This window comes from Penicillium daleae (genome assembly GCF_028827525.1).
Source record: "Penicillium daleae strain IBT 16125 chromosome Unknown utg000002l_segment0_segment0, whole genome shotgun sequence".
In the NCBI taxonomy this organism is placed as follows: Eukaryota; Fungi; Ascomycota; class Eurotiomycetes; order Eurotiales; family Aspergillaceae; genus Penicillium; species Penicillium daleae.
This window is the reverse complement of record NW_026623150.1, coordinates 4258223-4285597: the sequence shown is the minus strand read 5'-3', so window position 1 is coordinate 4285597 and position 27375 is coordinate 4258223. Positions and strand designations below refer to the sequence as shown.

General features: G+C 46.0%; 9 protein-coding genes across 9 annotated transcripts; 5 read left to right on the top strand and 4 right to left on the bottom strand.

Annotated features, from left to right (window-relative positions):
• Window positions 1-280: 280 nt before the first annotated feature.
• On the top strand, window positions 281-955 carry N7458_002498 (uncharacterized protein; the record flags this gene model as incomplete). Its single annotated transcript, XM_056905881.1, has 1 exon — window positions 281-955. The coding sequence occupies one exon, from the start codon at window positions 281-283 to the stop codon at window positions 953-955; it is 675 nt and encodes a 224-aa protein (XP_056769988.1).
• A 1482-nt stretch (window positions 956-2437) lies between these two features.
• On the top strand, window positions 2438-3112 carry N7458_002497 (C6 transcription factor; the record flags this gene model as incomplete). The annotated part of the gene is made up of 4 exons (XM_056905880.1): window positions 2438-2447; window positions 2499-2688; window positions 2752-2953; window positions 2996-3112. 4 exons carry the CDS (start codon window positions 2438-2440, stop codon window positions 3110-3112), a joined length of 519 nt encoding a protein of 172 aa, XP_056769987.1.
• Window positions 3113-4327: 1215 nt separating this feature from the next.
• N7458_002496 (uncharacterized protein) lies at window positions 4328-4771 on the bottom strand (the record flags this gene model as incomplete). Its single annotated transcript, XM_056905879.1, has 1 exon — window positions 4328-4771. One exon carries the CDS (start codon window positions 4769-4771, stop codon window positions 4328-4330), a length of 444 nt encoding a protein of 147 aa, XP_056769986.1.
• Window positions 4772-6624: 1853 nt separating this feature from the next.
• On the bottom strand, window positions 6625-7503 carry N7458_002495 (uncharacterized protein; the record flags this gene model as incomplete). The annotated part of the gene is made up of 1 exon (XM_056905878.1): window positions 6625-7503. One exon carries the CDS (start codon window positions 7501-7503, stop codon window positions 6625-6627), a length of 879 nt encoding a protein of 292 aa, XP_056769985.1.
• A 1769-nt stretch (window positions 7504-9272) lies between these two features.
• N7458_002494 (uncharacterized protein) lies at window positions 9273-10901 on the top strand (the record flags this gene model as incomplete). The annotated part of the gene is made up of 1 exon (XM_056905877.1): window positions 9273-10901. The coding sequence occupies one exon, from the start codon at window positions 9273-9275 to the stop codon at window positions 10899-10901; it is 1629 nt and encodes a 542-aa protein (XP_056769984.1).
• Window positions 10902-11983: 1082 nt separating this feature from the next.
• Window positions 11984-12615, top strand: N7458_002493 (uncharacterized protein; the record flags this gene model as incomplete). Its single annotated transcript, XM_056905876.1, has 3 exons — window positions 11984-12132; window positions 12184-12343; window positions 12475-12615. 3 exons carry the CDS (start codon window positions 11984-11986, stop codon window positions 12613-12615), a joined length of 450 nt encoding a protein of 149 aa, XP_056769983.1.
• A 3091-nt stretch (window positions 12616-15706) lies between these two features.
• N7458_002492 (Zn(II)2Cys6 transcription factor) lies at window positions 15707-18028 on the top strand (the record flags this gene model as incomplete). Its single annotated transcript, XM_056905875.1, has 6 exons — window positions 15707-15761; window positions 15871-15966; window positions 16027-16516; window positions 16699-17499; window positions 17561-17952; window positions 18003-18028. The coding sequence occupies 6 exons, from the start codon at window positions 15707-15709 to the stop codon at window positions 18026-18028; spliced, it is 1860 nt and encodes a 619-aa protein (XP_056769982.1).
• Window positions 18029-19050: 1022 nt separating this feature from the next.
• Window positions 19051-19798, bottom strand: N7458_002491 (GNAT family N-acetyltransferase; the record flags this gene model as incomplete). The annotated part of the gene is made up of 2 exons (XM_056905874.1): window positions 19051-19301; window positions 19369-19798. The coding sequence occupies 2 exons, from the start codon at window positions 19796-19798 to the stop codon at window positions 19051-19053; spliced, it is 681 nt and encodes a 226-aa protein (XP_056769981.1).
• A 1747-nt stretch (window positions 19799-21545) lies between these two features.
• On the bottom strand, window positions 21546-23483 carry N7458_002490 (Alpha/Beta hydrolase protein; the record flags this gene model as incomplete). The annotated part of the gene is made up of 7 exons (XM_056905873.1): window positions 21546-21856; window positions 21916-22569; window positions 22623-22816; window positions 22872-22935; window positions 22989-23029; window positions 23079-23249; window positions 23314-23483. The coding sequence occupies 7 exons, from the start codon at window positions 23481-23483 to the stop codon at window positions 21546-21548; spliced, it is 1605 nt and encodes a 534-aa protein (XP_056769980.1).
• Between the last annotated feature and the right edge of the window lie 3892 nt (window positions 23484-27375).

Genomic DNA, 27375 nt, shown 5'->3' with positions numbered 1-27375 from the left:
ACCTCACGCTAAGACGGGGCACCAACGAATCTCTCAATTAACTGGGGAAACTTCTCCAGAGACAATGGAGATACCGGGCCGGTTTCTGGGTAGTTGATCATCCGCAAATATCCTTACTCTCGCTAGCCTGACTCGTTTTGATTTTCCGTTCTCCCTGAGACCTTGTACCTCTTCTCCAATTTGAGCCATTGTTCACTCATCATCGCACACCCTTGCTTGAGTCTGATTGTAACAGACGGCCTTGTTTCAATCCATTTAAATTGAAAATCTTCTGTTCATTATGCATCAGGACACAATCTACAGCGAGACTACCACTTGCCCGGGGAAGAAACAAGCCAAAGAAGCGACGGATCTAGAACAATCCGAAGGTGAGATTCTCGGGCACACTATGGGAAAGAACGAGCATATCAAAGCTGCCGAGGGTGATAGGAATTTCCATCGCCTAGGATGGAAACGTCTGACCATTGTTTTGATCGTTCAATCTGTCGCCCTTGGTAGCTTGAGTCTTCCCTCCGCATTTGCGACGCTTGGAATGGTTGCCGGTGTCATATTGACAATCGGCTTCGGCCTTATTGCTCTTTACTCGAGTTACATTATCGGTCTCGTGAAGCTCAGATATCCACACCTTCCTCATTATGTTGACTTCGGACGCCTTTTGATGGGGGGCATCGGAGACAAGATATTCGGCGTGGGTTTCGTTGCTCTAATGACCCTGACTGTGGGCTCGCACTGTTTGACCGGAAAGCTTGCTCTGACTATAATCACGGAGAGCAACGTATGTGCCCTTCTTTTCAGTATAGTGTCTGCTGTGATACTGTTTGTCTTCGCAGTGCCGCCTTCCTTTGCCGAAATTTCTATTCTCGGCTACATCGACTTTGCTTCTATTATTGTGGTAATTGGAATAAGCGTAATTGCGACTAGTGTTCAAAACACCGGCTCCGTATCTTCGGATTAGTCCCCTTGGGCTAAAGATGACCTTACGCTGAGTGAGGTATTTATTGCTATCTCCAACATTGTTTTTGCATACTCCTTCGCTGCCGCGTAGCCTTCGTTCATGGATGAGATATATACTCCGAATGATTTCACAAAGTCGATTCTTACCTTAGGGGTAACACAAACCACAATTTATACAATCACTGGTGCCACTATATACGCTTTTGTCGGTTAATATATCCAATCTCCTGCTCTGTTATCAGTAGGGCCTCTTTTCGCTAAAATTGCATTTAGTATAGCCCTACCTGTTATATTCATTTCCGGATCTATCAACACCACAGTTGCCTGTCGATTCATTCATAGTAGAATTTATCAAGTCTCTGTGGTTTGTTATGTTAACACCACTAAGGGTTGGATTACCTAGTTAGCAACTGTTTCTATCGTTACGATCGTGGTATGGATTATTGCAGAAGCTATTCCATTCTTCTCGGAGCTCCTGGCTATCGTGGGCTACCTTCTTACCTCTAGTTTTGCCCTCTATATTCCTCCTGTCATATAGTACGTTCTCCTAAGAGAAGGTAAATAGTCCGAGAATCATAATATCCGACACGCAATTTCTAACTTGCTTCTATTCTTGATCGGCATCTGCGTGCTTGGATGTAGACTCTATGCGAGTATCACAAGCGTGGTAAGTACTTCAACCTTCTCATCGATCTGATTCTCTATAACTCATTTTACTGATTTAATTAGATTGCTAAATTCCGAACCGGATCTATCAGCCACCCTTTTTCCTGCAGTGCCAGGAATTGAAGGACTACGGCGCACGATAACGGCATCCGAGAATAGACATACAGTGGAGTTCCCTAAGTCTGACCAAAACCTCAGAGTCATCTTGTTAGACATACTTTGAATAATAGTCAGAGATATGATCCCAAAGGTACCTGGGAAGACGATTCAGATCACAAATAAAAACAATTTTCTGGAAGGAGAGGAAGTTGATGCCTACCTAGCTAGACAGTTTTCTGGTATTTAGATTTAAAAGTTCTGAAACCGATTAGGGCAAACTCTCGGAGCAATTATTCTGTATCTTTTAGTACGACTGCCGGGAGATTTAGTTATACCTTATATTTTCCTTCCAGGGTGTTAGTCAAATAAGGTTATCATAATTATAAAAGCTCCCTGTTCTCGGATGCCAGTATGTCCGCCGTAGAAGGACGGATCAAAGATTGAGGTTAATGGTGCAAATGGATGACCATAACGATTCAAATCTTTGTCAAATTTGTACAAATTGTATCAATAAGACTCGCAGTGGCTTAAATTTCTATTATGCCTCCTTAGATACATCGCTGTACCCAAGCCTCCTGTGATTTGTCCAAGTTATATTACATAATCTGGTGGCTCGAATTTCCTAATCGGAACGCCCTACGAGTGACCATCACCTTAATGGTCGTTGCTCTGCTTCACCTACTCTTGCCTTCTATGAATCACCCAGCTATCGACTATCATGCCAACCGGTAACCCAGGGTGCTAGACCTGCCGTGTAAGACATCGTAAGTGTGACTTAGACACACCGTCTTGCAAAGAATACACCGACCGACACATTTATTGCCACGGCTATAGCCCCAAGCCTGCCTGGATAGACGGTAGCGCAGAAGAGCAGAAGGAACGAGCCCGCATCAAAACTGCGATTAATCAGAATTTTCGTCATGTCAAGAAGATACAGAGTCGCGCTCGCCGGAGTCGAAGCGTGAGGGAGTAAATTGCATCTAAAACCCTAGGAAATGAGGCGGTCGAAGCGACCGAAGGAACCTAGAATAGTACAGTTATCACACCTCCGCATCTTTCGTCATCTCCATCTCTACCGCAACCAGCGGAAAGTGTGATCACATCACACTGTGATACAGAAGCTCTGAACCGCCCTGATGAACAGGGCAAAATTCTTGCCTATAATGATACCATTAAGGATTGCGGGGTGCCTTGTGAAAGCAGCCTAAACCCCAACGAACTTGATGATCAAGAGGTATACTTGTTAATACATTATCTTGACCAAGTCTTTTAATAGCAATTTCTATATCATGACTCTCAATCTCGATTAGGAAATCGGGGTTGGCTTTTCTTGCTATTGATTAAACGAGGGCCTCTCTACCACGCAATTTTGAGCCTGTCCTCACTCCATTAAAGCGCACTTTTGGGCATAGAAGAGGAATTTCAGCGGAAACAAAAGGCTCTAGATCATCATTCTAGGGTATTACGTGAACTTTGCGACCTTATAAGCGAAAAAGGGGATAAGCTACGTGACGATCATGCGTAATTAGCCGAATTTCTCGCCTGCAGTTTTATGTTGATCAGCTTCCAGGTACTTGCCTCAAATTTGAGTTGTTATGTAACAGAGCTGAAATTATCTGCAGGTCTTTAGTAGCGCAGAGCATAACTAGCTACTGCATTTAGATGCCGTCACCTCTGTTATGAGTCTACTATCACCAGAAGCTATCTTCAATTCCGAGTCCTACGCCTATGGTGCTCACTCAAGTTCAATCGGTTCTTATACATATAATAGAGGAGGATACCACCAAGGATTAGAGTTCCTTATAGTTACTGTCGTTTGGTTCGATATTTTCGCCTCTCTATCAACAGGAAGGCCACCACGACTTCCTTACCAAAGTTAGCTTCGCACTCCAGGATTAAATACAGCAGACCTCATAGGATGCCATAACTAGGACATAGTCGTAATCGGTGATCTAGCAAACTTTGATATATAGAGGGAGCAACAGGAAAATGATGGATTATTGAGCGTACGAGAGCTTGCTGGAAAGGGCCAAGAGATAGAGATGCGGCTCGAAAGCGGGATTCGGGATCTTGACTTATCAATAGCATGTTGCTCCTATTTTCGCTTTTGAGCATTTAAGTGCTAAACTTCACTTAACTTTAGGGATACACTAAGTCTGAATCTCTGAAAAACTAGGTGACTCGTATTTTCGCCTTGGCTTGCTTGGTTCTGCTGCATACAATTGTATCAGGGCCATTGGTAGCCCTCCCTGAGATTCAGAGCGCGGTTGTCCGGAGTATCACTTTACTTCAAAACAAACCGAGGCATTACTCCCTCACAGGCTCGGTGTGGGCCTTGTGTGTAATAGGATGCATGGCCCAGCCGCACGTCCGTCCGTTCTTTGAGAATCTGATGGTTGAATTAGTGCGGGGAGCTAGGAGGTGTGGGAATAGCGGGACTGTGTTGAAAATCATGAGGAAGTGTTGGGAAATGCAAAAGACTGTCAGAGTCGATTGCAGAACAACAATGGCTGAAATGAGCATGCATGCTATTTTGATATAGTACTGTGATGTAGTGATGGGTTCCAATCGAAGCCAGGAGACATCCTTTCATGCCAATATGTAAATCTCATTCCTGAAGCTGGAGGAAAGAAAGTTTAATGTCACGAAGCTCCCCACTTTGGTTATTGTCCCCCAGACTCAGATAGCTGCCCGAGATCTTGGAGTTCTGCACATCCATAGCGGTCAGATTGGCCGAGTTAAAGGTCACAGTCGAAGCAGAGGAGTCAAGGACAGTCGAGTTAACCACAGTGGAGTACACAATGGTCGAGCCAGTGACGGTGGCGTTGGAAATGGTAGAGTTGAAGATTAAGCAGCCTTCAAGCTGCGTAGAGTGGATCGTTTTCCCCGAGATGACACAGCTTGGGGTTGGGAGCGGCGCGAACTTTGGCGTAATAAGTGGTGGAAGGTGAGCTGGAATAACGGTAGCACAGCTATCATCGCTCTGAGAAGGTAGAGCACTCGCCCCGGCAGCGAGCAAGCCAGCAGCAATGAGAGCGATATAAGAGGGCATTATGATAGGTTAACTTGTACGAAGACAAGAGCGACCAAAGAAACCAAAACATAATGAGTTTGTGCTGGAAAAATAATTGACTATATATGGTGTGCTTCTATTCCGTATATGTATACGACTACATTGATAATAATAGACACCTTTAGTAGCGAGAGCCCTTCCCCGTTCAGCTATCTCTATTTATCGCCTTCCTACCCGGTTTTTAATCGCTCAGTCGTAGCCCTCTAACCGAAATGAACACACAATGCCAAGAATGTCGAAAAACAAAAGCAGTTTAGTGCTGAACCAATGTTTATTCATGGATCCACCATGATTACACGCCGAGTAGCCGACATAAAATAATATCGCATTTATTACTACATATGGATTTTGGGCTGACCCACTCGCTTAGGTGACCCGCTCGCCTGTGGAATACGCTAGTTATTGTCTACGGAGTAAGATTATCGAAGATACCTATCTATAGCCCAAGGTGGAGAAGTTTGAAATAACCTATCTATATCTTCCTATACTAACTTATAGCGCTAGTCATTGTATATGTTCTATTTTTGGTTCCTCGGATTTAGCGGCTAAAGGTGACTAGTATATAAGTATCGATAGCTGTCAAGAACACGAGCAAGACCTACAACCAAATACATCTCAAATCCAAGAAGTGGCCTAATCACACCGCAATCAAATTTGACACAAAATGCGCTCTCAAATCAATATTTTCGCTCTCCTCCCTACTCTCTTGTCAGTGGGATCATCTCTCCCATTAACTTCGAGAGTATGTTCCTATCTTTTAGACCTCTTGATTATATTATATACTAATATAGTTGATATCAGGATGCTATTTGCACTATCTTGAATTGCAATGATGACTACGTCGGAATTCAGTATTACTCAGATGGAAGCTGTTCTGATCCTATTGGAGATCCATGGGGTGTCAATATCGCCGATTGGAATGAACTTCTGAGTTACTCTATCGATGGTGCTGGGTCAGCAAAAATTGTTGGGGCTAATCCCCAGAGCGACGCTATGCAAGTTTGGTTTTATAATGAGGACAACACCAACGACATTAACGGAATTTCTACATGGGAAGGATCAGACTCAAATTGTGTCAACACTGGTCCATATGCATGGGTACTAGACTCAAGTCTTGGATTTACTTGATGAACTATCATCAAATCTGCGACAGGAGATCAGATTTGAACTGTTCCTAGCATAAATAGGAAGACAGAGAAATTCAAATATACGGTCTTATATTCCTGCCTCAGTCTAACGATCGACCGACTCTTGTTCTATATATACTCTTAGTCATGTGGTAATGCATGTGTGTGTATTGGAAGGGGGTGCCCGAGGGCAGCCCTTAGTTACCTCAGTTTTCTCAGCCGACCGCCCAAAAAAGGTGGTGAATTAGCCATCCACGGCCTGCTGTTTCCAGCGATGCTGACACTGTTAGGATTCTCCCTTCCCATTCGGGTTAGCGCCCGACGTAGTCAGCTATATTAGGAGTCAGTCCCCCAATAGGAGCGCGGTGTGCTTCCCGATTCCAACAGCCAGTCCCTTGGACCACGTCAGCTTGGGCAGTCAGGGGTAGCTTTGCATAAATAAATAGGGGTAATCTAGATAGTCAAAATAGCATCGTTTATCATCATTCTCATTTGTCATCATTGAGGCCATTGGTTAGTAAAAAGTACAAGTGTATACCGCTTCTACTGACTCCGTCACAATCCGAGAGTGTCCATCGGGGAATATGTTTTCGAAAACTACTATAACCGTTATCCTTATTTCATAATCGTCTCATTTCAGTACTTCCCTCCGCCGTGTATCCGTCCTGTTTAGCACTCGTTGCACTTCATGCATATTCCCTCACATTAGTAGCGTTGGCCAGAGCTTTTCGTGGCATCAACTGCCATACCGATCAACATATGAATAGGACCACCTCTCCTTTGTCTCCTTTGGCGCCTATTATTCCATGCGGGGGCGTTATACTCTGGGTCATGGTCGTAATCGGTCATAGGAATACGTGGGTCGTAAGCGGTGTTGGGAGCAGGCCGGTTGGCGAACATAGGCGGCCCGTTCTGATAGGGCTTCAGCGGCATCGACGCCTCACTGGGTGCCTCGTATTGCACATCAGTCAGATGTGTATGGAGCGTCAAACCAGTGCCCAGGTAAATCCCGACGATGACCAGCTCAGTAAGGACCGACATGATCAGCATGGCGGTGACGTTGCCCGTTAGTTGGTTCCACGTCGAGCTATGCACGTAGATCACCAGGATGGAATAGATGAGGCGGACTAAGAGCAAGGGCATGGAGATTGCAACGGCGGCAAGCAGGCGATGCTCGCCATCCTCGATCTGGCGGCGACGGGTGGCGAGAACCAGGAGCAGGAGGCACAGTAAGAGGAAGGTGGCGATGAAAATATCCATTCCGATCTTGGTTTTTGAATTGATTTGTGTCAGGCCCTCCGGGGTGGTGTTGCTGGTTGCTCCGATGATGAAGAGAATGAGACCGGCCAGCGTCAGCATACTGAGGAGCCTAAAGACCATGGGTTGCAGTTCCTTTCGAGACTTTCGTGCGATAGAATCATTCCTAGCCGTGTTAGTCTGGGGGGTGTTTTCTCTGGATGGAATACAGGGAGCGACATACACTCGCGAGAGAAGTCCAATACTCGACATGAGTAGGGGAGAAAGCCCGATCGACTCGCAAACGGCGGCCGTGATGTAAAGCGCGATCGAGTCGTTAGGGTACATGGTGAGCAAGGAAGTGATTGAGCCGACAAGGCGAATCAGAGAGAATATAACGAGAAAGATCCAACCCGAGCTTCTGCCAAATCCATGACGAAAGGCGACAATTACTGCGATAATGAGACATGGTATATATGCAACCAACTGAATGATTTCGACGATATTCCGATAGTGCAGCATTGTGTTGAGGATGCTGCGGGTTAGTATGTATTTAGGTCTGCTTAGTGTTCAACAGGATGAGAAAGTAAACTGGGAATCCTTTAAAGTTCACTCGATCAGCCTCTTTAAGTACTCCGTACCCGAAACTAAATCCGAAAGCCGTCAGTGGGCCCTTCGAATAATCGGGTCTGCTAGCTAGTCGGGAAGCATAGAGAAATACCTATTGTGGAGCATATTCGTTTCCCTATCATGCTACGATATTTCCGTACTCCGTACCTCGACGCGATTAGGCAGGATAACACCAATCGCGACCACGGATCCTTCGCAATAGGCCCCGCTAACACATCATCCTATTGGTTTAGTTGCCCAATCAGAAGTCTGATAGTCTGATTGCATCAGATGTAGACCTAGACAAATGCGTCCCATGGGTATTGACCCTTGCCCAAAACCAAAACAATTCTTAGATCATATTCTAACCCGCTAGAATGTTAATATCGCCCATTCGAAGCCAGTTATCTGGCATGAAACTGCTCGCTTCGAATAGCTTATCTTGACAATGTGCCGTTCTTAACTCCAGGCCGCGTCATCCGAAACTAAAAAAGCTTGAGTGAGTACCCCGGTGTCACAGTGGTCCCACACAGATAGTTAATTAACAGATATATTCGAACCACTAAATCTGTTAATTAATAATGCCCATTCGGCCGACACGGATCATTAATCTCCGTATTTATGATTTCACGGGTAGAGTTTTCCCGCTTCTCTACTATAAACGTATAGTTATGCAAAAAATACCCTTTTAGGCAAAACTATATATTGTAGTGGGGAACCCCCTGTTACTCGGTATTACAGAAGAGGTCGGATGGGGTTTTTCCGGGCTGTATCGGAACAGCGATTTTACAGTACACCTGTATGCCTGGCACGGATATCTAGCGTTTCGAGGATAGTATGGAATAACACGCTTCTACCACTCTCTCGTACACGTATAGGGCATGGGCCCATAAGGTCTCTCGTACAACCTGCGGTGCTGGTGTGGTTGTTGTTGTGCTGCTGGATCGACCCGCACATCTCCGAGTGTGCTGCCTTCGAGCGTTCCCCTCTTCAATATATAAATCAGTCTTAGCATAATCCACTTTTGCTAGGAAGTCCCACGCTAATGTCCTAGCGGGATTAAATCATGGGAAATGTCAAGGTCTAAAAGAGAGCTAGGATTAATTAGGAAAATGGTTGATACTCGCCCCCTAGTAGTCGTGGTGAAGCAATTCAGCGCTTAGCTTTTTAGCATCACGTTCGTATTTCTTGATTGTGTTAAGTTACAGAAGTGTAACGTGGCTTGTCACTTGTCAGTGGGGTGAACGAAGGCCAGACTATTGGACTGATAAGAGGAGGAGTTAGGGGGACTTGAATTTATTCGATTCGTCGGAAGTTACGGATTTTTGTCCATTTATCCACCTTCTAGATTCAAGGCCACCCGTCAGTCAATCCCGTCCCGTGCAAAGACAAAGACAAAGACGCTACATCCATCCATCTCTTAACTAACCCCATCTAGTAGGGCTGCTGCTCTCTTTTGCTCGTTTTCGTTTCTAATATAACCTACACATCGCGGTCAATCAATCATCATGTCTCGCCTAATTGGTATGGCGGTCAAGATGGTGGGTGGTGGAGTTGGCCTGGGACGCGAAGCATACCTTCATCACAAGGAGAAGAAGCAAGCTGCCCGCGCACAGCAGGAGTTCGATCAGGACCAGAGCGCTCGGGCAGTTGATGCCCCTCAGCACCACCGACACCACGACGACAACGATGGTCATGATATCTACGTCCACCGCCCGCAAAAAGACGCAAAGCCTATCGTCGCCAGTGGTCATACTGTCTACATCACGGAGGAAGAGAGAGCCCGTCTAGAAGGTCACGAAAACAGCGACAGCGACAGCGACGATGGAATCGGCCATAGGGACGAAGAGATCTGGGAGCTAGATGAAGCATCGAAACTACCCCCGCTCCCTACTTATCAGGAGGCGGTACGCGGACCTGAAGGCGCCGTCTCAAGTTCCTCGTCTTCACCGATACTCTCCTACAACTATCAACCAGTAGAGAAACTGGTCGCGACCGTAATAGCAACAAACGCCACTCCTGCTCCTCACCCATCGCAGATCGTCCCTCTTCGATATCCCGTCGTCTTGCCTCAGCGTCGCCCCAGATCCAAGGCGCGAGGCTTCGTTCGGGCCTACGCTCCAGATCTGGCGGCCAGCGGAATCCCCGAGCAAACATTCCTCCACTTCCTGCAGAACTTCGACGAAGCGGCCAAGGCCTCCCCATACTTTCAGACCATTTTCATCGCTGCAGGAGTCGTCGGATTCATTCCAGGTGCCGTCACCCAAGCCGTCAGTATATCGGTGCAGTTTGCCGCGGGAACAGCCATCGAGTTGCAGAAACGGTACCGCGCAAACGCCTACCTCGATCAAATTAACCGGGAACTCTTCATGCCAAGAGGTCTCTATGTCATGGTCATGAGATTTAAACCGAACCCACGTATCCCGGGACTCCAAGCTGAAGTGGGTTTCGAGGAGGTCAATCTCCAGGCGGCACAGATGGCCACAACCAAAAGTGTCGCTCGATGGGCTCCTGCCACCTCTACCGGTGAAGAGTCAGGACCGCCATCCCAGGGCATGAAGGTTGTGGGAAATATTCGCATCGCCAGTGGTTCGACACAGGGTGAAGAAAATATGCCCCTGACGGTGGCTCAGCTTGTATTCCCGGGCTTGAAGAACACCGTGACCCCGCAACAGCAAACTGAGGGCTCCGAAAAGGCTGGTTTCGTGTCGAAAATGAAGTCCGCCCAAGCCTTCATCGATAATTATTATGACCGCCGCTCCCAAGCTGAATACAATGCCCAGAATCCCAATTCGACTCTCGGGCAGCAAGTTGAGGCACCCGCCTTCCGCTCTCGATTTGCAGACCCGAATTCCGCCGCCAACACTGGGAGTTTGATCGGTCTAGTGACTGGAGGCCATATCCAGTTCACTCGGAGAGCGCGCCGGAGGGCAAGACGGCAACTGAGGAGGGCTGAGAGGAATATTGCAGAAGGTCGAGCCCCTGACGCCGCTCGAGGACCCGTGGGCTTGATCTTTAAAGGAGTAGAAAAGATACTCACGGAGGATGTTTTGTATATGATGGTGGTCAACCTGCCTGGCCAAGAGGAATTGGGTCAGGCGAGATACTTGTTAGAACAGAATGGTTGGTTGAAATGATCTTTTTTTAGTTGCTTATTTTTGCGAAGCTCGTTGGAAATCTTGATATCCTTGCAATCTGTTTAAGATGAGAGGAAGTTTTATTTTCTATCTTATTTTCTTCAAGTAGTGATGGTATACACTTTATATAAGATGAGGAAATAATCAGATACTCGATTCCGAAGGCCATAGACTTCCTCTGTCTCATTCAGAGTCACTACTCGTGTGGTGTCGTTATCCGGGTAGACACTGGAGATGATCTAGGTCATCTGTTCTGAGCAAGAATTAAAGCAACTAGTACCAATGCCGTCGCATGACCGGTCATGATCAGGTGAGAAGAGAGCTTTATTACATGTGACAGAATGTTTCCGACATGGAAGACAGTAACGGTCGCAACTGTATAATCAAGTCACAAGAAACGATGCACACAACATGCTGCACCTTTCAGCATCTCGACAACATCCGTCTGATTCTGGCTTTCTGCACGCTCTAGAGCAGTACGACCCTTTGCATCGGGAATAGTGGTGTCAGCTCCGCGGCTAAGCAAGTAACGAAAGCTTATCTGCTATATTCACAACTAAAATTCCGTCTTCCCACTCTGCCCACTATACAAACTGCGCCCAGGGGCTGTATCGTTTATCGAGAACTCTGCTATGTAATTAAACGATCCTAGGAGTAATGGGCCTCCGCAGTAGGCAAGTCCAGGTTTCTTGGAGTTGCCCGCTCTTACTAGTACCCCACATCACGATGTTTTCAATCTATAGATGGAGCGCCTTTGGCCCATGTCCCTATATTAGTATGGCAAAGAGGGCTTGCTCGGGTGTGAAACGCCAGCAGAGGATAAATGTTAAGTATTGGGGCTCCCGGGAGCAAAGGTTTATATTTGGTTCATAGGAGCAAACTAGGGCCCCAAGACTGGCTGTTATTAGGAGTATTCCATCGGCCACTACTTCCAAAAATGAGCTATAAGTACTGGTTGAATACCCGGAAAATTCTGATTATCAGAAACCCCACGGAAAAATCATTATTACAACAAATCGGCGCTTCATTTTGCTCTTGCTGAGTCCTCAAGCTCATCCAGCGCCCAGTTCCAATCTTGAGATATGGAGATGTTTCTCCAGGCTTCGGATAGAGCAAGTCAAAGACACGAGTCTCGCCAGGAACTCTTCCGAGAGCGTACCATACATAATAAGCATAACCGCCCTGCTAAGGTCAAAGCCCTTTACCAGAGGCGTGTGAAACTCTGGATCGGGTAAGTGACCACGACATGTTATTTAAGCTTCTGTATTTGCTAACCCCTCAGTTTTCTTGTTAACACCGGAAGGGTTCCAGATAGCTATGAGATCAAAAAAGGGTCTCCTGCTCCCGATGTCAACTTGATCAAAGCTTTCATCCGCTGGTACGTGTTTCATGCAAGAAGAGGTGCTCGCACAGGCGTGTTGCCTAGCATGAGAAGTGTTTTGGTATGTATCGAGGAATCATATGCTGGGCTTCAGGCAATCGCACGAAATGCGATACAAAAAGAGGATCGATCAGAGATATTTAGGGTCAGTATAGCCTGCTGCAAAGGCTGGACGACGCTGACTTCTTACAGTGGATTAGAGATGATCTGAGATTCATTGATCTCAGAAGCAGCCGAAGAGCTGCACGTCACGACTGCTCTGCTTCTCGTGTCTCAGAAGCAGCCGAAGAGGCACACATCGCGGCCGCTCTGCGTCTTGTATCTCTGGAGTAAATGACTATTTGGCTGTGTTAGATATCCCTACCGATTTTGAAGATTGTTGGATCCCCTGTACTGATGGTACAGTAAACTCCCGTTTTCGGCACAGCCCTCCTAGCATTTCAGTGAATAATTATTGGCTATAAATACCAACCCACCACAAGGCTCCACAGCTCAGAACGCGACATTGTTGGCTACCCACGTATGCAAAGACATTTCGCTTACAGGAAAATTCCAAGTGCATCTACGGTGACGGAGTGGAGTGGGCGGGGGGCTATTCTTGATCATGTGCGGCATTTGCATTAATCTGGTGAACTTGCTCCTCCTTGAGTAGCAATCTGTAATTTGCAAGTACATACAGCACTCCTCCTGTGGTGTGCGGCTGTGAACGTTATGGTGCTAAACACGATGGTTCATGTTCGAGGTCTTTTCTTAACACAGACGCCGAGTTGATTTGTTGATTTGGCGTGGCTCCAGGAAATGGAAGACCATAGCTCGTCTACAGCTACAGTACAGTACAGCAGAGACGAAGGTCATGAAATGGGACTCGGATTAAGTGGGATGTGCATTGGCCAAGGCTGTGAGGGTATTAAGATGCTTTGGACGGTAGGGAGACCACCCTTGTTCTGGCCAGTATCTTGGTCAATCCTGTGGAAATGTGTATTTGCGGTTTGCCGTGGCTGTAAATGACAAAACAATGCGGTTGGCTGCGATGTGGCATTCGTTTTCCAAGGCCCGAAAAGCCAAGTTGTATCAGTGTCTCTATCCCTATTGGGAATCAGCAATATAAGCTTTGGACTGATTGAAGAGTTCGAAGCCCGTGAAAGGAATCCCATACCATTGAATCAAGCTTGATGGAGAACATTGTAATCTCTGCCTTTGCTTTGCCCATGCTCTCCCGAGGGCGTTTTCCAGCCTTTGGTAGTTTCCCAGTATTGCTCTTCGCCGACGGATGTAGTTTTTAGTGACCCGTATGTTTTCTTCTTTCCATTCAAAAGACAAATAATCCACATTCTTTGTAGCTTCATCTTCAACCATGAGATCGTCGAGAGCAACTCGTCTCATATTGAGCCAAGTAGCTGCTCGCCAGGAGACCAGCGGGGTGAGATATTTTTGGAGAATAAAACGACCCTTCTCTGTTAAAAGAATCAAAAAATTATTTGACAATGGAACCTATCAAAACTGACCAAAGCAATTCATGCTTATATGGGCGAAAAATTGAAAGAGGGCCCATGGGCCTCCTATACGCAAGCGGACATTCCACATGGAAAGTAGAGGCTAAAGTAAATATGATGCGCTCGGTTAACTTTTTGGCCTTCAATGAAGATCAAGGAACCTTAATTTGGTCGATCTCTTCACGTATGGCGGCCCGAGGGAGTTCTTCTATCAGGGGGAATTGCTACGGACACAGCAGCTTTTGCTAGCCGCACAGCAAATTATGTAATACCCGCATGACATAATCAATTTCGCCCAACATCGTTACCATACATTACCACAGCAACTACATTACTTACCACTATAGCACCTACATTCTATCAACTACTAGTATAAGAGCTTTCTCTCATCTAATTGATCTCTTTTCTCATCTGATTCCTCATCTGATTCTTCATCTAATCATGGAGCTACCAATTGAACAAGTCTTTGAGACTAGAGAGCAGCTACTTACTTCTGTACAGCAGTATGCCCTATCTTATGGCTATGCTATCACAACAATCCGCTCTACTAAGGATAAAAATATCACCCTTGGTTGTGATAGAGGTGATGTCTACTACGATCGAATTAAGGCTCAGTATAATAGGATATGTAAATAATATGAAATGGAATAAGTGATAGAGAGGCTCTTATAGCAGTAGTTGATAGAATGTAGGTGCTATAGTGGTAAGTAATGTAGTTGCTGTGGTAATGTATGGTAACGATGTTGGGCGAAATTGATTATGTCATGCGGGTATTACATAATTTGCTGTGCGGCTAGCAAAAGCTGCTGTGTCCGTAGCAATTCCCCTGATAGACCCTGAATTATATAATTTTGCCAAGAATTTCCTCTTTTAGTTAGTTATATAAATCTCTTAATAATTATACGTAATATACGTTCCGTCACGCGTTATAGAGAAGTATTTACGACAATATCTCAATATGTATTAAGTAATATTCGTTTTGATGATGAATTTCTAGAGAAATATTAGTTAATATTAATATATTTAATTAGTCCGACAGAAAAATATCTGTAGTTTACGATAGTACGGTTAGATGAAGGCTGTTTCTAGCCGCCTTCCTGAATGTTCTGTTTAAGGCTCCTCTACGACATGCGTAAGCGGTAGGTATTGCACGTAACGATGCTACTGCCTAGCGTCCGGGGGGTTGATTTGCTCTCCATTGCTCCTGAATTAGTTGCGCCCCCGCGCCTCTTAAGGTTCGTAACACTACTCAGGATAATATCTTTATGCATAATAACGCGCTAATATATACTGCGTACGTTATTCGCGATGTGTTAGCTAAGATAAAGATCGAGGTAATAGTCTAGCTGCCTCATTCGCCTGATCTTAACTTAATTAAGAACCTCTAGGGGCTTCTAAAGGCGGAGATTTATAAAATTCGCCCGGATATTATGTATATGCAGAACAACGATGAGACGAAGCGCATTTTGGTAGAAACTGCGCAAATTGTACAGCAAAACATTGATATGCGGCACCTAGAGCACCTATCAGAGCCTATGCCTAATAGAGTTGAAGCGATCATTGAATCGGAGGGGTTGTATACGCCCTACTAGGGCCTACTAGGGGTGCGTTAGCTAGTTATTTGTGTTGTTAAAACTTTTGCTGTGTCACTGTACTACTTGTTGACAGTCTGTCAGTTGGTTGTAACAGCCAAAGCTCACACGTATTGCCCCTATTGGCTTGGCATTTGCTGGACCCGCATGTCTACCCCGCATGTCTACCCCACATGGTTCCCGCCCCATCCACCAACATACGATGGACAGACCTGGTTAACTGAACACCATCTCTGCCGATTCAACAATTCAACCAGGTGATCTTATGCCTCGAACCCCTAGCTTGAACAGGGCATGTGAAGGATGCAAAAGGTAGGTGAATAGGGCCTATTCCTCCCAATGCTCGACGGAACTATGGCTAAGATGTGCTTCTTATTCAGAAAGAAGACGAAATGTAAGTGCTGAATCCTGTAGGGGTTATCACCGACTCCGACTGAAGCGATTTCTGTTTTCATTTCTATTTCCATTTTTGTTTTCTGATATATCTGGCTTTTCTTTTGCAGGTGACGGAAAGAGACCTGCCTGCTCAGTTTGTCTGCGGACTGCTATGGCATGCGCCTATCCTCATCGGAAGCCTCGGGAGCATCTTCGGCGCAATGGTAAGACGGCCTTAATGTCTTTGCTGTTGGCTAAAATGAACTAATTGATGAAACGGACAGCCCAGCACCAAGCTGTGCATCCCATGGGCCAAGGCGGAAGCCAACAGAGGACCCCGAGTTCAGAGCTCGCATGCCAGGACAAAGTGCCAGCAAATAGCTCAGTATTCCATGACCTGAACTCAGCAAATTCCACGGTGCTCGATGTGGAATATTGCCCCGACACCAGAGGCTTAACACCGGCCGCTGCGAGGCAAACGAGCTATCTTCAATGCATTGACTACGACATGCTTGACTTTTTGCAGGAAACGATGCCTGACTTTTGGCACAGTATTGACGAGGGGCTGGCACCGGTGCAACCAGACAAGTCCGTATCCGCGGGAAACCTCGTTGGCACTGGTCCCAGTGTCTCTTCCAGCGAACACGAAGTTGCTTTAGCTACCCCCCGTCCTGAGCTAAACGCATGGCCACCGCTGGCTCCAGAAGCTACCCCAAATGTGGCTCAAGCACCAGCTTACTCACTTAACATCCCGTCTGACCTTTTTGATGAGCTGTGAATACCATCCCTATCTCCCCATCCCTATCTCTTTTTGCCCTGCCTTCTTGGTATTTCTCAGGCTGATCATGCAACCTCAACAGACTGGAACTGTATTTTCAACGGGTGCAGGTCTTTTTACCACTCTTTCACTGGCCGAGCTTTCGCAAGTCTGTACATGACGATCTGCGGAACTACAGAGATATCTCCAGAGAGACCGCTTTTGTCCTCAACGCCATGTTTTCCTTATCCGCCCGGTTTTCTGAATCATCCTTCTTTGCCCATGTGGCCGTCAAGGAACGTGGCATTGAGTTTGCAAACAGTGCACAGGCAATTTATGATGAGTGGCAAAGTCACCCAGAGGATGGCGTGCCCTTGTTAAGATGGGTTCAAGGCTGTATCCTAGTAGCCTACTATAACCAGTCGAGTCGGTCCGCTTGGGATAGCATGCCTCTGATTGAGGCCTGCGCGGAACTTGCCCGTAAGCTCGGCTTGGACCGGGTCTCCTCTGACCTCGACCCGTCTCAAACCCTCGATAGCCAAGACTGGATTGCAAAAGAAGAGCAACGTCGGGCATGGTGGTCCATCTGGGAATTGGATGCGTTCAATTCCGTAGTGTCCCGTCGCCCTCTAATGATCAATCTTAGCCATTCCCATACATCGCTGCCGGTTTCGGATGAAGTTTGGTACACAGGTGTCCCCGTCGCGTCGGCGCGGTTCCATGCGGACCCGTTACTCTGCTGGAAGAGCCTAAGGGATACGCCCGACAAAGATGAGCGTGCGTGGTTCTTGATTAGCAACTATATTATGGTGCAAACATACGCGCTTGGTTTTCAAACGACCACCAATGACGCAGACATCGACAAAATGGAGACAGTGATTGCGTGCTTCGCCCTTCTTTATGAGGAACGTTTTCCTATCCCTGTCGGCCACCTGGTCTCCCGTCACACCGACTGTACGCGAAGGAATTGGGTTGTCTTCACCTACCTAATGATATACTAGTAAGAACACCTTGTCATAGTCTTTCATGGATGAGCGAATTATCTGCTAAAAGCGATCCAGTACTCGGCTCATCATTGTTCTGCTGAGCAATCGGAAACACTCAGAACCAGTCTTTTCAAATTCAGATAGTATGATCGACCGCTCTGGCAGGCCCGTGCACGGACTACGAGCGCGTACCCTACCCAGCACCATTATTGTGAAGATGCAGCATTCTTTTCACGAGATCTTTCGCATCCTACGCTCCTGGTCACCGCAGTCAATCATGTTTTCTCCCCCATCAATGGTTGGTCTCGTAGTCGGCCCGTCCCTCATCAACCTGACCTTCGTCCGGGATCTGCGACAACCTGCGCAGAGGGAAGGCGGCCCGAGCCAACCCAGCATTGAGGAAGAGCTCCTAATACTCATTCTGAATCGGTTTGCCCGTTACTGGAACATAGGCCATATTTTACTTAGTAGGTATTTCCCTGTGCTGTGTATGCTATTTGTTTGCTAACGGAACTAGCATTGGCACGTCATCTTCCGGCATGAAGATTGAGCAATCGATCCCATGGCAAGACAGATTACTTTGGGTTAGACCGCGGCATTAGGTTAGGGAGGATTAGGCGCCGAAAACCTCTAACCTCACCTCGCGTACGGTGGCAAATAGTGGCCATACTAGCAAGTGGCGTTTTCACCAAATTTCAACAGCAGAATTCCCGATTAGGCCACTTTGCTACCCGTAAACCTGAAAGAATAGGCTATCCGCCGCCAATATCAACCTCTGCGCAAGCTGCCACGGTTATGGTAAAAGAAGATGAAAAGATACAGTCATTCTCGAAATTGCCTTGACCAGTATACTCTTCGACTATCTTTCCTGGCCCACTGCCAAGCCTTTAGCGCAGATCACCTATAGGGCTGGACGCATCAAGTTGAGGGCCCCACGTTTTGAACGTCACTGTACAAGCTTGGGAAGATCATACCGGACCGCAACTTAATGGGGTGGGCCCAATAGGTGATCTGCGCTAAAGGCTTGGCAGTGGGGCCAGGAAAGATAGTCGAAGAGTACACTGGTCAAGGCAATTTCGAGAATGACTGTATTAGTTTCTTTAGTTTAGACTACTCTCTGCCTTTCTGTTTAACTTCTTTATACTGTTTGATTAGTTTACCTTATTAATCTAGACAATTATAGCGAATAGCTTTATATAGGGAGAGACATACACACACACTCATTATCCTTTCGATATATACATAATTGTACATACGTTTTGCCAGTCTTTATCGTAGATTAATTCACTCCTTTTCTCACATCTTCTAGCGGTCGTATTTCTTCTATCTGATTAGTCTATCTGGTATTAGCCCTTCGTCTCCTGCCGTACTCGCACTTAGCGAGTACTATAGGCCTTCTTCCCACCCATGGTGGTGGTTTGTATGGCTTTAGGTCCTCCTCTGATTACCTATCTTATTCGTGCCTCGACCTGTCTGCTTTACCCAGACTGTCATTAGCGTATCCCCTCGTTTACTAGTTAGTTAACTAGTCACTGCTAGCGTCTGACCTGAGACAGTGTATAAAATCAAATTCCTGGGGGATCTCTGATCATCAATGCGAACTTCTGACTTCCCTCTCCACCACGTTCCGTGTAATCCAGCCGTATTTCCTCGACGATCTTCCACCCGTGCTTCAAATACGCTGGTACTCCTTCCATCGTAGCTTCCAGATATATCCGGGCTTTACTAGCGTCTGCTTTCTCGATACCCCATTTGAGGAACGTACTTCCTATTCCCATTCTTTGGTACTCTGGTAAGACGCATAGTAGTTCAAGGACTAGCAGTATTTTTAGCAGTCAGTATCGTAAAACTTTTATGTAGAGTGGCAAAATGGGTTGACGAACCAATATCAGTTTGCTTGAGATGTATATTCCTACTACGCTTTATCATTTCCTCGTAGAACGTGTAGGTACCCTTGTTCAACTTTGGGGCGTACGCCCACATATTCTGCATTTGTGCTTGCACATCGATGCTCAGACTTGTGTCCACGGCTCTTTCGAACTCATAAATAGCTGGTATATTCCAGCGGCTGTATGCGATGATTTCACCGGCTTCAGAGTCGACACCCCCTAGAATATGGCACTCGGATTTTGCGAAATACTCGAAGAAAGATACTGTTTTGAATGTGTGAACTGCTAATGGATCACATCCCTTGTATGTGCTGCGCATATAATTGGACGAAGGAAAAGAGCGTATTTCAATGCTCACGAGTGCACCTAGGTCAGATGCATTGGCATAATTTATTTCAAAAGGCACAGACGGACTTGGCGCCATCTTCGATCGCAACTGCAGTGAGTGTGAAGGTTCAATTCCAGTGCAACAGTTTGAATTTGTACACTGGATGAGTCATTCATCGATTCCATGACGCATTAACGTAAATACGATTTCTCAGATCATGATATATCAACAACGAGGAGTTAGTTTAGCTTGATTTTCAATTGGATATAATTTCTTGGCATTCGAAACAGTGTATAACTGATCCTGTCGTGAAAAGTGGAGAGTTTTATTACAGTGACATGGGATTGGTCCATGACCAACCCATCTTTCTTACGTGTTAGTATGTACAGTGGTGTTTCATACAGTGGCGCCGCAAAAGTCTGAGACCCCCGGTTGACCGCCTTGGTCTCCGCCTTCCTGAGGGGGGGCTAGTATTTACCTAAAATAGAGTAGATAGTCCCGTCTAGTCTATTTTTAGTAAATGATAACCTACTATAAGAAAGCGGTCAATAGGGGGTGGTCTCAGACTTTTGCGGCGCCACTGTAAGTCTTCGACCACCCCCTACACCGCCAAGGGCTCACCGCCCACACCGCCTACCTAGTGTTACGCACGGCCTCTGCGTCACCGTGAGTTTGTACCGAAAGGGGTGATAGTTACCTTGATCGTTGTTGTTATAAGGTATAACTAACGATTGTGCTAAGACAGCAGATTCCGGCCCCGTCGACACAGACTTCAATCCCAAGAGTATCTCGCAACCGTATCGTTGCTATGCTAAACCTTACACGGGCTCGGATCCTGTTGAATATCTTGCAAGACGTGCCACAGTGCGCGCTAAGTCAGTCAGTCACAGGATGGTGAAACCAAGTGAGCTTCTCTACTTGTAGGATGGGTCGTCTTAAGGTGAACTGTGAACTGTAAAGTACTAAAGGTGGTATCCAAGTAACAATGTGTAATTGATCGCGGAGAAGGAAATAAATTATGCTAAATAACTGTCCTTATGAACCAAGTCCTTCGTGGTGGTGTAGAATATACCGTCTGGGGAATCACGTGTGGGTCATGCTTGCGGCCATTCCTGGCGTCCCTCTAACCATCCAATCATATAATCGAGAAGAAGTGGTGGCACTAGTTTCGGGGCACACTGTATTTTCCAACGAAATTATTAAAGAACTCCAACGTGGTGTCCCATCTTGGTAGGCCTTCTCTTGCATTCGGCTAAGAGTACTCTCTCACTGAGGTAGCTTACTTGGCTTCTCTGGTTTGGTCTGCTCTCTGGTTTGGTCTGCTCTCTGGTTTTCTGTTTGGTTTCTTTACACTGTTTGGCTAGTTTGCCTTATTGATTCGGAGTATTGGGCTGAAAGGCTTTATGTAGAGATATACAGACGCGCACATTCCTTTCGATTGACATATAATTGCAAATACGCTTTTGCCAGTCTTTACCGCAGATCAATCCGACCTATTTCTCTCATCTTTGACAAGTCCCATTTCTTCTATCTGATTGGTCCTTTCAGTACTCGTCCTCTCGCAGTACTCGCCTTTCAGTGGGTGTTGTATGCCCTCGTCCTACCCATAGGGATAGTGATTTGTATGGCTTCAGGCCCTTCCCCGACTGCTTATCTCTTTCATGCCTCAACCTGTCTGTTTTGCCCGGACTGCCATTAGCGTATCCCCTCGTTTACTAGTTAGTTTACTTAGCTCCATGTTTGACGGTAGAGAATAGATCCTTTTTTCTCTCCTTTCTGCTACCCAATAGTCCTGTTAATGATCAATACCAATTGTATTTCTCTCTCTCTCTCTCCCGCTCCGCTAAAGCTTCTCCCCACGAAGATATCCTTCTAAAACACCAAATCTATCTTGTAAACTCTCACACAAGCGTAACGTCTCATAATTTGGCTTCTCAGCTTCCGTAATCTCTTTTTGAGGACCGTTATTGCCAAACAACATTACGGCAGAGGAGCCGTCAGATTTCTGACTGTAGGGGGTCCACGGCTTCCCGCCGTTGATGAATGTGATCCAGTGCATCGCAATAATCTCGCCGAGACTTGCGAGTGTGGGTGATAACAGACTTTGATAGGAAAGAAAGACAAAGAGGAGATCTACACCATGGTGGGCTGTATCTATACACAGCCTTGGATCAGTGAACTTGAACAGTCATTGGCTTTGAAACAAGACCAACCTTTGTTCGGTCCCTCGAAAGGGTTGACTTCTGTCAAATGATAGTAGAAAACATCACCATTTGAGAATGACTTCGCAACTGCCTCGATTGGCTGCGACCAAGCACCATCAGTGACTATTTGCACGACGGGCACAAAGAGCTGCTGTGGGGAGAGCTCCTTTGTAATACCGTAAGCTTCAAGAACACGTTGCGTATTTTCCCGTCCCAAGCTCTGCTCAACTGCAAGTTGCACTTTCGCAAATTCCAAGCCAGCTTTTTTAATCGGCGTACCAAAGATCAGCCCTTCGTGTTGCGTATCTCCTAGAAGAAGTCTCCTGAGTGTTGAAGGATACTTCATGGATGGAAGTGATGATGCGGTTGACACAGAGTGGAGAAAATGGTTGTCCACTGTTCCCTGCCATGAAGGCACTGGCGTTCCTAGAGCAATATATGCCTTTACTAAATCGTCCGGTGGTATATCTCGCAAATCCTGCAGCTTCTCAGTTCTCGATTTTTCTGCGCCAATCTTGAGGTGGGTGGTGATCAGGTCGAACCGCTTTTGTTGTCGCTCAATGGTAAGCACGTTGCGCGACGATACACCCGACTGAAGGATTGCCTGGTGGAAGGGAGTTTCTTTGAAGAAGAGACCAGAGGACATCAAGATGTGTGTGTCAACTTGAATGGTGTGTTAGTGAACAAGGCTGACAGCTTTGGGAGTAGAAACTTACTTGAGCCCGCACTATGTCCAGCCGCAGTAACTCGTGATGGGTCGCCGCCAAACGCTCGGATATTCTTCTTAATCCATTCGTACGCGAGGAGCTGATCTCGAAGGCCGTAATTTCCAAACCCATGATCGCCAGCTTGTTTGTTGTCCTCTTGGATTTCTTTTGACGCAAGGAAACCGAAAGCTCCAAGTCGATAGCTAAAAAGCACGTCAGCCAGAGGATTTCTTGTGTATGAAGCGTTTGAGATCATACTTGATGGTCACAATCACAATCGGCGCGTCACGTTCGACTGAGAAGTGTACAAGTGGTCCACCGTCTATCAAAGGTCAGTTGAAAGCGGTTTTCTCCTGGTTGTAATCTGCAACGAACTATATCCTGAGTCGGATCCCATGCCAACACAGTTCCCACCGCTATGGAATGTCAGCTTAAATCAGTTTTAGCCAATTTGACTTCCCGTACCCATGGATCCACACCATGACCGGCCAACTATCTTGAGGTGCGCTTCCTATAGGACATGTTATGTTCAAGTTCAAGCAGTTAAACTCGTCCATATCATAGTTGTTCTGTGGTGGAAGGCGAGCTTGGGTAAGACCATGGCCAATTACCATTTTTGGAAAAGGGCAGATTGGTCTGCGAACATTATTAGCATACTTACACACGTGTCAAGGCACAAACTTATACAGGCTCAACTTACCCATATTCCTTACCATCCCACTTGTCGCCATGCCAAGACGTTACCAGCTTCGCCTGTCTGAAACGAGCCTCGATAGTTCCGTACGGGATGCCATTATATTGCTCGATATGTCGGAATTTGTCCGATACAATACCACTAACGACACCGAGACCTGGGACATGACGCTCCATTTTTGGCTGAATAGTTTGGAATTGGTGGCGAGTCCGACAGCCAAAAAAAACAAACAAACAGAAGAATGTTAACTTCAAATCAAAGATTTGAGTATTTGGAATGGGAGACACCCTTTTGCAGGAAGAGTCAGAAGCAAAACCAAGAGCCATCCGAAATAGTTATAAGATGGACTTAGCCCGTTACTAAGAAAGCCATAACGGCATTAACGTAATTCCCGGCCAACCCAGCCACCCCAAATCACCATACTAGATACTAAAATGCTGAATATTGATTCCTCTATATTTCAATCACTATGGATTTATTTCTGTCAAAATTTTAGGACATGCATCTCTCTAGGCAAAGGAATATTTTCAACGCAATTTAGGCCCTTCGGACAAGGATTTTAATGCTCTACCATAAAGTACAGCGTAATTTTGACAATTGAGATTTAACGAACATGTCTCTACTAATACTTAAAGCAATCTTCCTTTACTGTACCAGTAGGCTACAAATACTATCTAGATTGATTATACTTAATATCTTATCCTAAATAGATATGGTTGTTGAGATAAGAAGCTGTAATTTATCGCATTCAGTATGGTGTTTTGGGGTGGCCAGGTTGGCCGGGAATTACGTTAAAGAATGGACAGCTCCGGGTACCCAACGGCATTATAGAATGAACAACCCCGGGTGCCGGCAAGGAATGCGGCAGCTAACGGAACCTAGTCAATCCTGTCAAGTAGTCCTCCAAGCGCTGAAGGCTTCATGCCTCGATGCCCGGAATAGCCGAAGCATCGCAATCGAGAATAGTTATGGTCCATAGGTAACCGACCCTAAATAAATCTTCGATGGGGTCGGGTCGATTATTAAAGATCCGCTATCATCCTACCATGATAACTAACTAGAAGGTACGTTTGTTACTCAGTCCCGAGAAATGTTTATCCCGTACTAGACACACACCTTACCTGGATCGGACATAAGAGATGTCCCCTGTGAAGCGAAAATGCCGGTATAACACGTGTAATATATGGTATACGAATAGTCAGTATATTACTAGGAAGCTCTAGGGGCGAAATAACCTCTTAGAGAGTAGTTGGTAATGTACTGTTATTCGATACATTATCCGTAATAATCGTGAGCGCATGATTAGTAATTTGATGCTTTTTAAGTAGCTCAATAAGGAGGTTGCTTAGATAGGCGCATGTATGAGAGCCACAAGAGGTTCAATGCCCAGTAAAATCTCATGGTAGTTCCACTCAAGATCGATGAAATAGCCTGTGACTATGATGAACCACTAAAGACCACAATTCCCGGTATCAAAAAGTTCAAAGATAGAACAATTCACCCATAGTTCTGACTGGAAGATCTCGATTACAGAGGAAAGAAAATTGTGATAATCTGCAGCGGACCTACTGCAGTGACACACACTCTTACTGTTCCTTGCAGAAACAGCTTCTACCGTCACAATGCTCCAGCATAGCCGTACATATATTGTTGCACAGTCAGCAAATATTGTGACATATACAATCCAGAATATAATAACAACTGGTATCTAAACTACAGGAGGGACATTTGTTAACGCCGATATCATTATCACTGCTACAAGACCCAGAGTGAAGTTTGCGAGTGGAACACAGATCAGTTTTGATGGGATTCAAGTTGACATATCCAAAAAGCACATATGAAAGGGATCGTTCATTCAAGATATGCCGAATTCGGCGTTTCTACTTAGATATACCAATACTTCGCACACACTGGGTGTTGAAGCATCGGCACAACTTGTATGTTGGATCATGCGCATAGGTGCGGTGACTGCCACTCCAAGATTCAGAGACGAAATCAAGTTGCAGCTAAGGAGCATGATGAGCCTGGATAGTACATATTTCAGAGAGGTGAAACCGTTCTGTCCAAAGCGGGAGACAGGGGACCTTAGCTTTCAAAGAGCAACTACTTCACGGATTTTTGGAATGCAAAGTATATACAGATCACGGATGAGTTGGAGTATATTTAACTTGATTTGTATGCTATTTTTTCGGAAGCTGAAATGCGTTCGCATTCTGCGAAAAGGGAAGCTTTCTTTCCTTATACAGTCAACTCTCGTGGGCTGCACGCCCGTGAGTTGCACACATTTGTCAGCTACACACTTTTTTCCTGCCTGGACTAGTTTTGCCCCACTTTTACATATAAAACTCTCGTGGGCTGCACCATTCATGGTCTGCACACTTTTCATTTCCCCCTATATTCGCTTACTCATCATATCTGGCCAATCACAATACATGGTTCTACCTCGCCGTCGCCATCGCTCCCCCCTGCCCCTTCGGTGCGATCTTCGGTCACCCTTTCAGCGAAATTACCCTATCCAAAACGATCAAATGCGACTATATCTGATGCTCAGAGGAAAGCCCTGCGTATCTTTGCGTCTGAGACACGTCCCAAGCCTACCCAGAAAGCTTGTGCTGCATGGTTTCATGAGAAATTTGGCCGAATAATCGATCGCACGACAGTTTCTCGAACCCTTTCATCTCAGTATAGCTACCTGGATAACGGCGAAGCTGGAACTCAATCGAGGAAGTCTACTGCACACTGGCCGCTGTTAGATGAGGCTTTATTCCAGTGGCAACAACGACACGCAGAGAAGGGGTTTCCTATAACTGGGCCCTTGATTCGTCTTAAGGCTGCAGAATATTGGAAGACGATGCCGATGTACAAAGATCAGACTATGCCTGTATTCAGCGATGGCTGGTTAACCAGCTTCAAACGTCGATATTCTATTAGATGGCATACCTTTCATGGTGAGGCTGCCTCGGTGCCGGACTCGATACATCATGAGATGAAAGCGATCCAGGTCATCTGCGATGAATATGCGCCTGAGGATATCTATAATATGGATGAGACTGGCCTTTACTGGCGTCGTATGCCTAATGGTGGGCTTACATCTGAAGGTCGTCCTGGCCAGAAAAGAGACAAGACGAGGATAACTATCGTCGTCGCATCAAATGCGACCGGTTCGGATCGATTACCTCTCTGGATCATTGGAACTGCAAAGACACCTCACGCATTAAGGGGTATAAATCTAGCTTCTATTGGATGTAAGTGGCGCTATAATAAGAAGGCTTGGATGCGACACGAAATTATGGAACAATGGTTACGCACTTTTTACCTACGAATCGGTAGACAGAAACGTGTACTTCTATTGATGGATAATTTCAGTGCACATCGTATAGCCCTTAAAAAGGCGCCACCGCCGTCTAATATCCAGATAGTCTTCTTCCCAGCGAACGCTACATCTATCTACCAGCCCCTAGACCAGGGTATTATCCAAAACCTCAAGCATTACTATCGCAAGAGCTGGATGTATTGGATGATAAGTATGCTAGATCGTGGCATCGATCCACGTGAACGTATGAGTCTGAACTATACGCTACGGTGGTTAACGCAAGCATGGCGAACAAAGGTCAGCAACGAGACTATTCAGAACTGTTACATCAAGAGTACTGTTCTTCCTGGGTACCGACTATCTGGTCAAGATCAGGCTGATCAAGACCAGACAGGAAGTAACCTAGTAGATCCTGAATTAAAGCCTCTTTATAATCAGGTTGTTGAAAAGCTTGCGTTTCAACCAGATGCGGATGAAATACTACCATTCGATGAGTTTCTCAATCCATCAGATGAAAATGTTGATACCGCGGAGCCAGAGCTAGACGACATTATCATCAACTTCGGTGGTGAGGACATCGGCGATGATCTACCTGATCCTGACGAGGAATATATATTTGGGCCAAGACCAGAGGTTCCGTCCGACACGGTAATCCTACGACACCTATCAGATCTATCACTATGGGCTGCACATAGAGAGGGGTGCACAGAGGAGCATATGTCGTCAATTGAGGCTTTAACCAAAGCCTTTAAGAA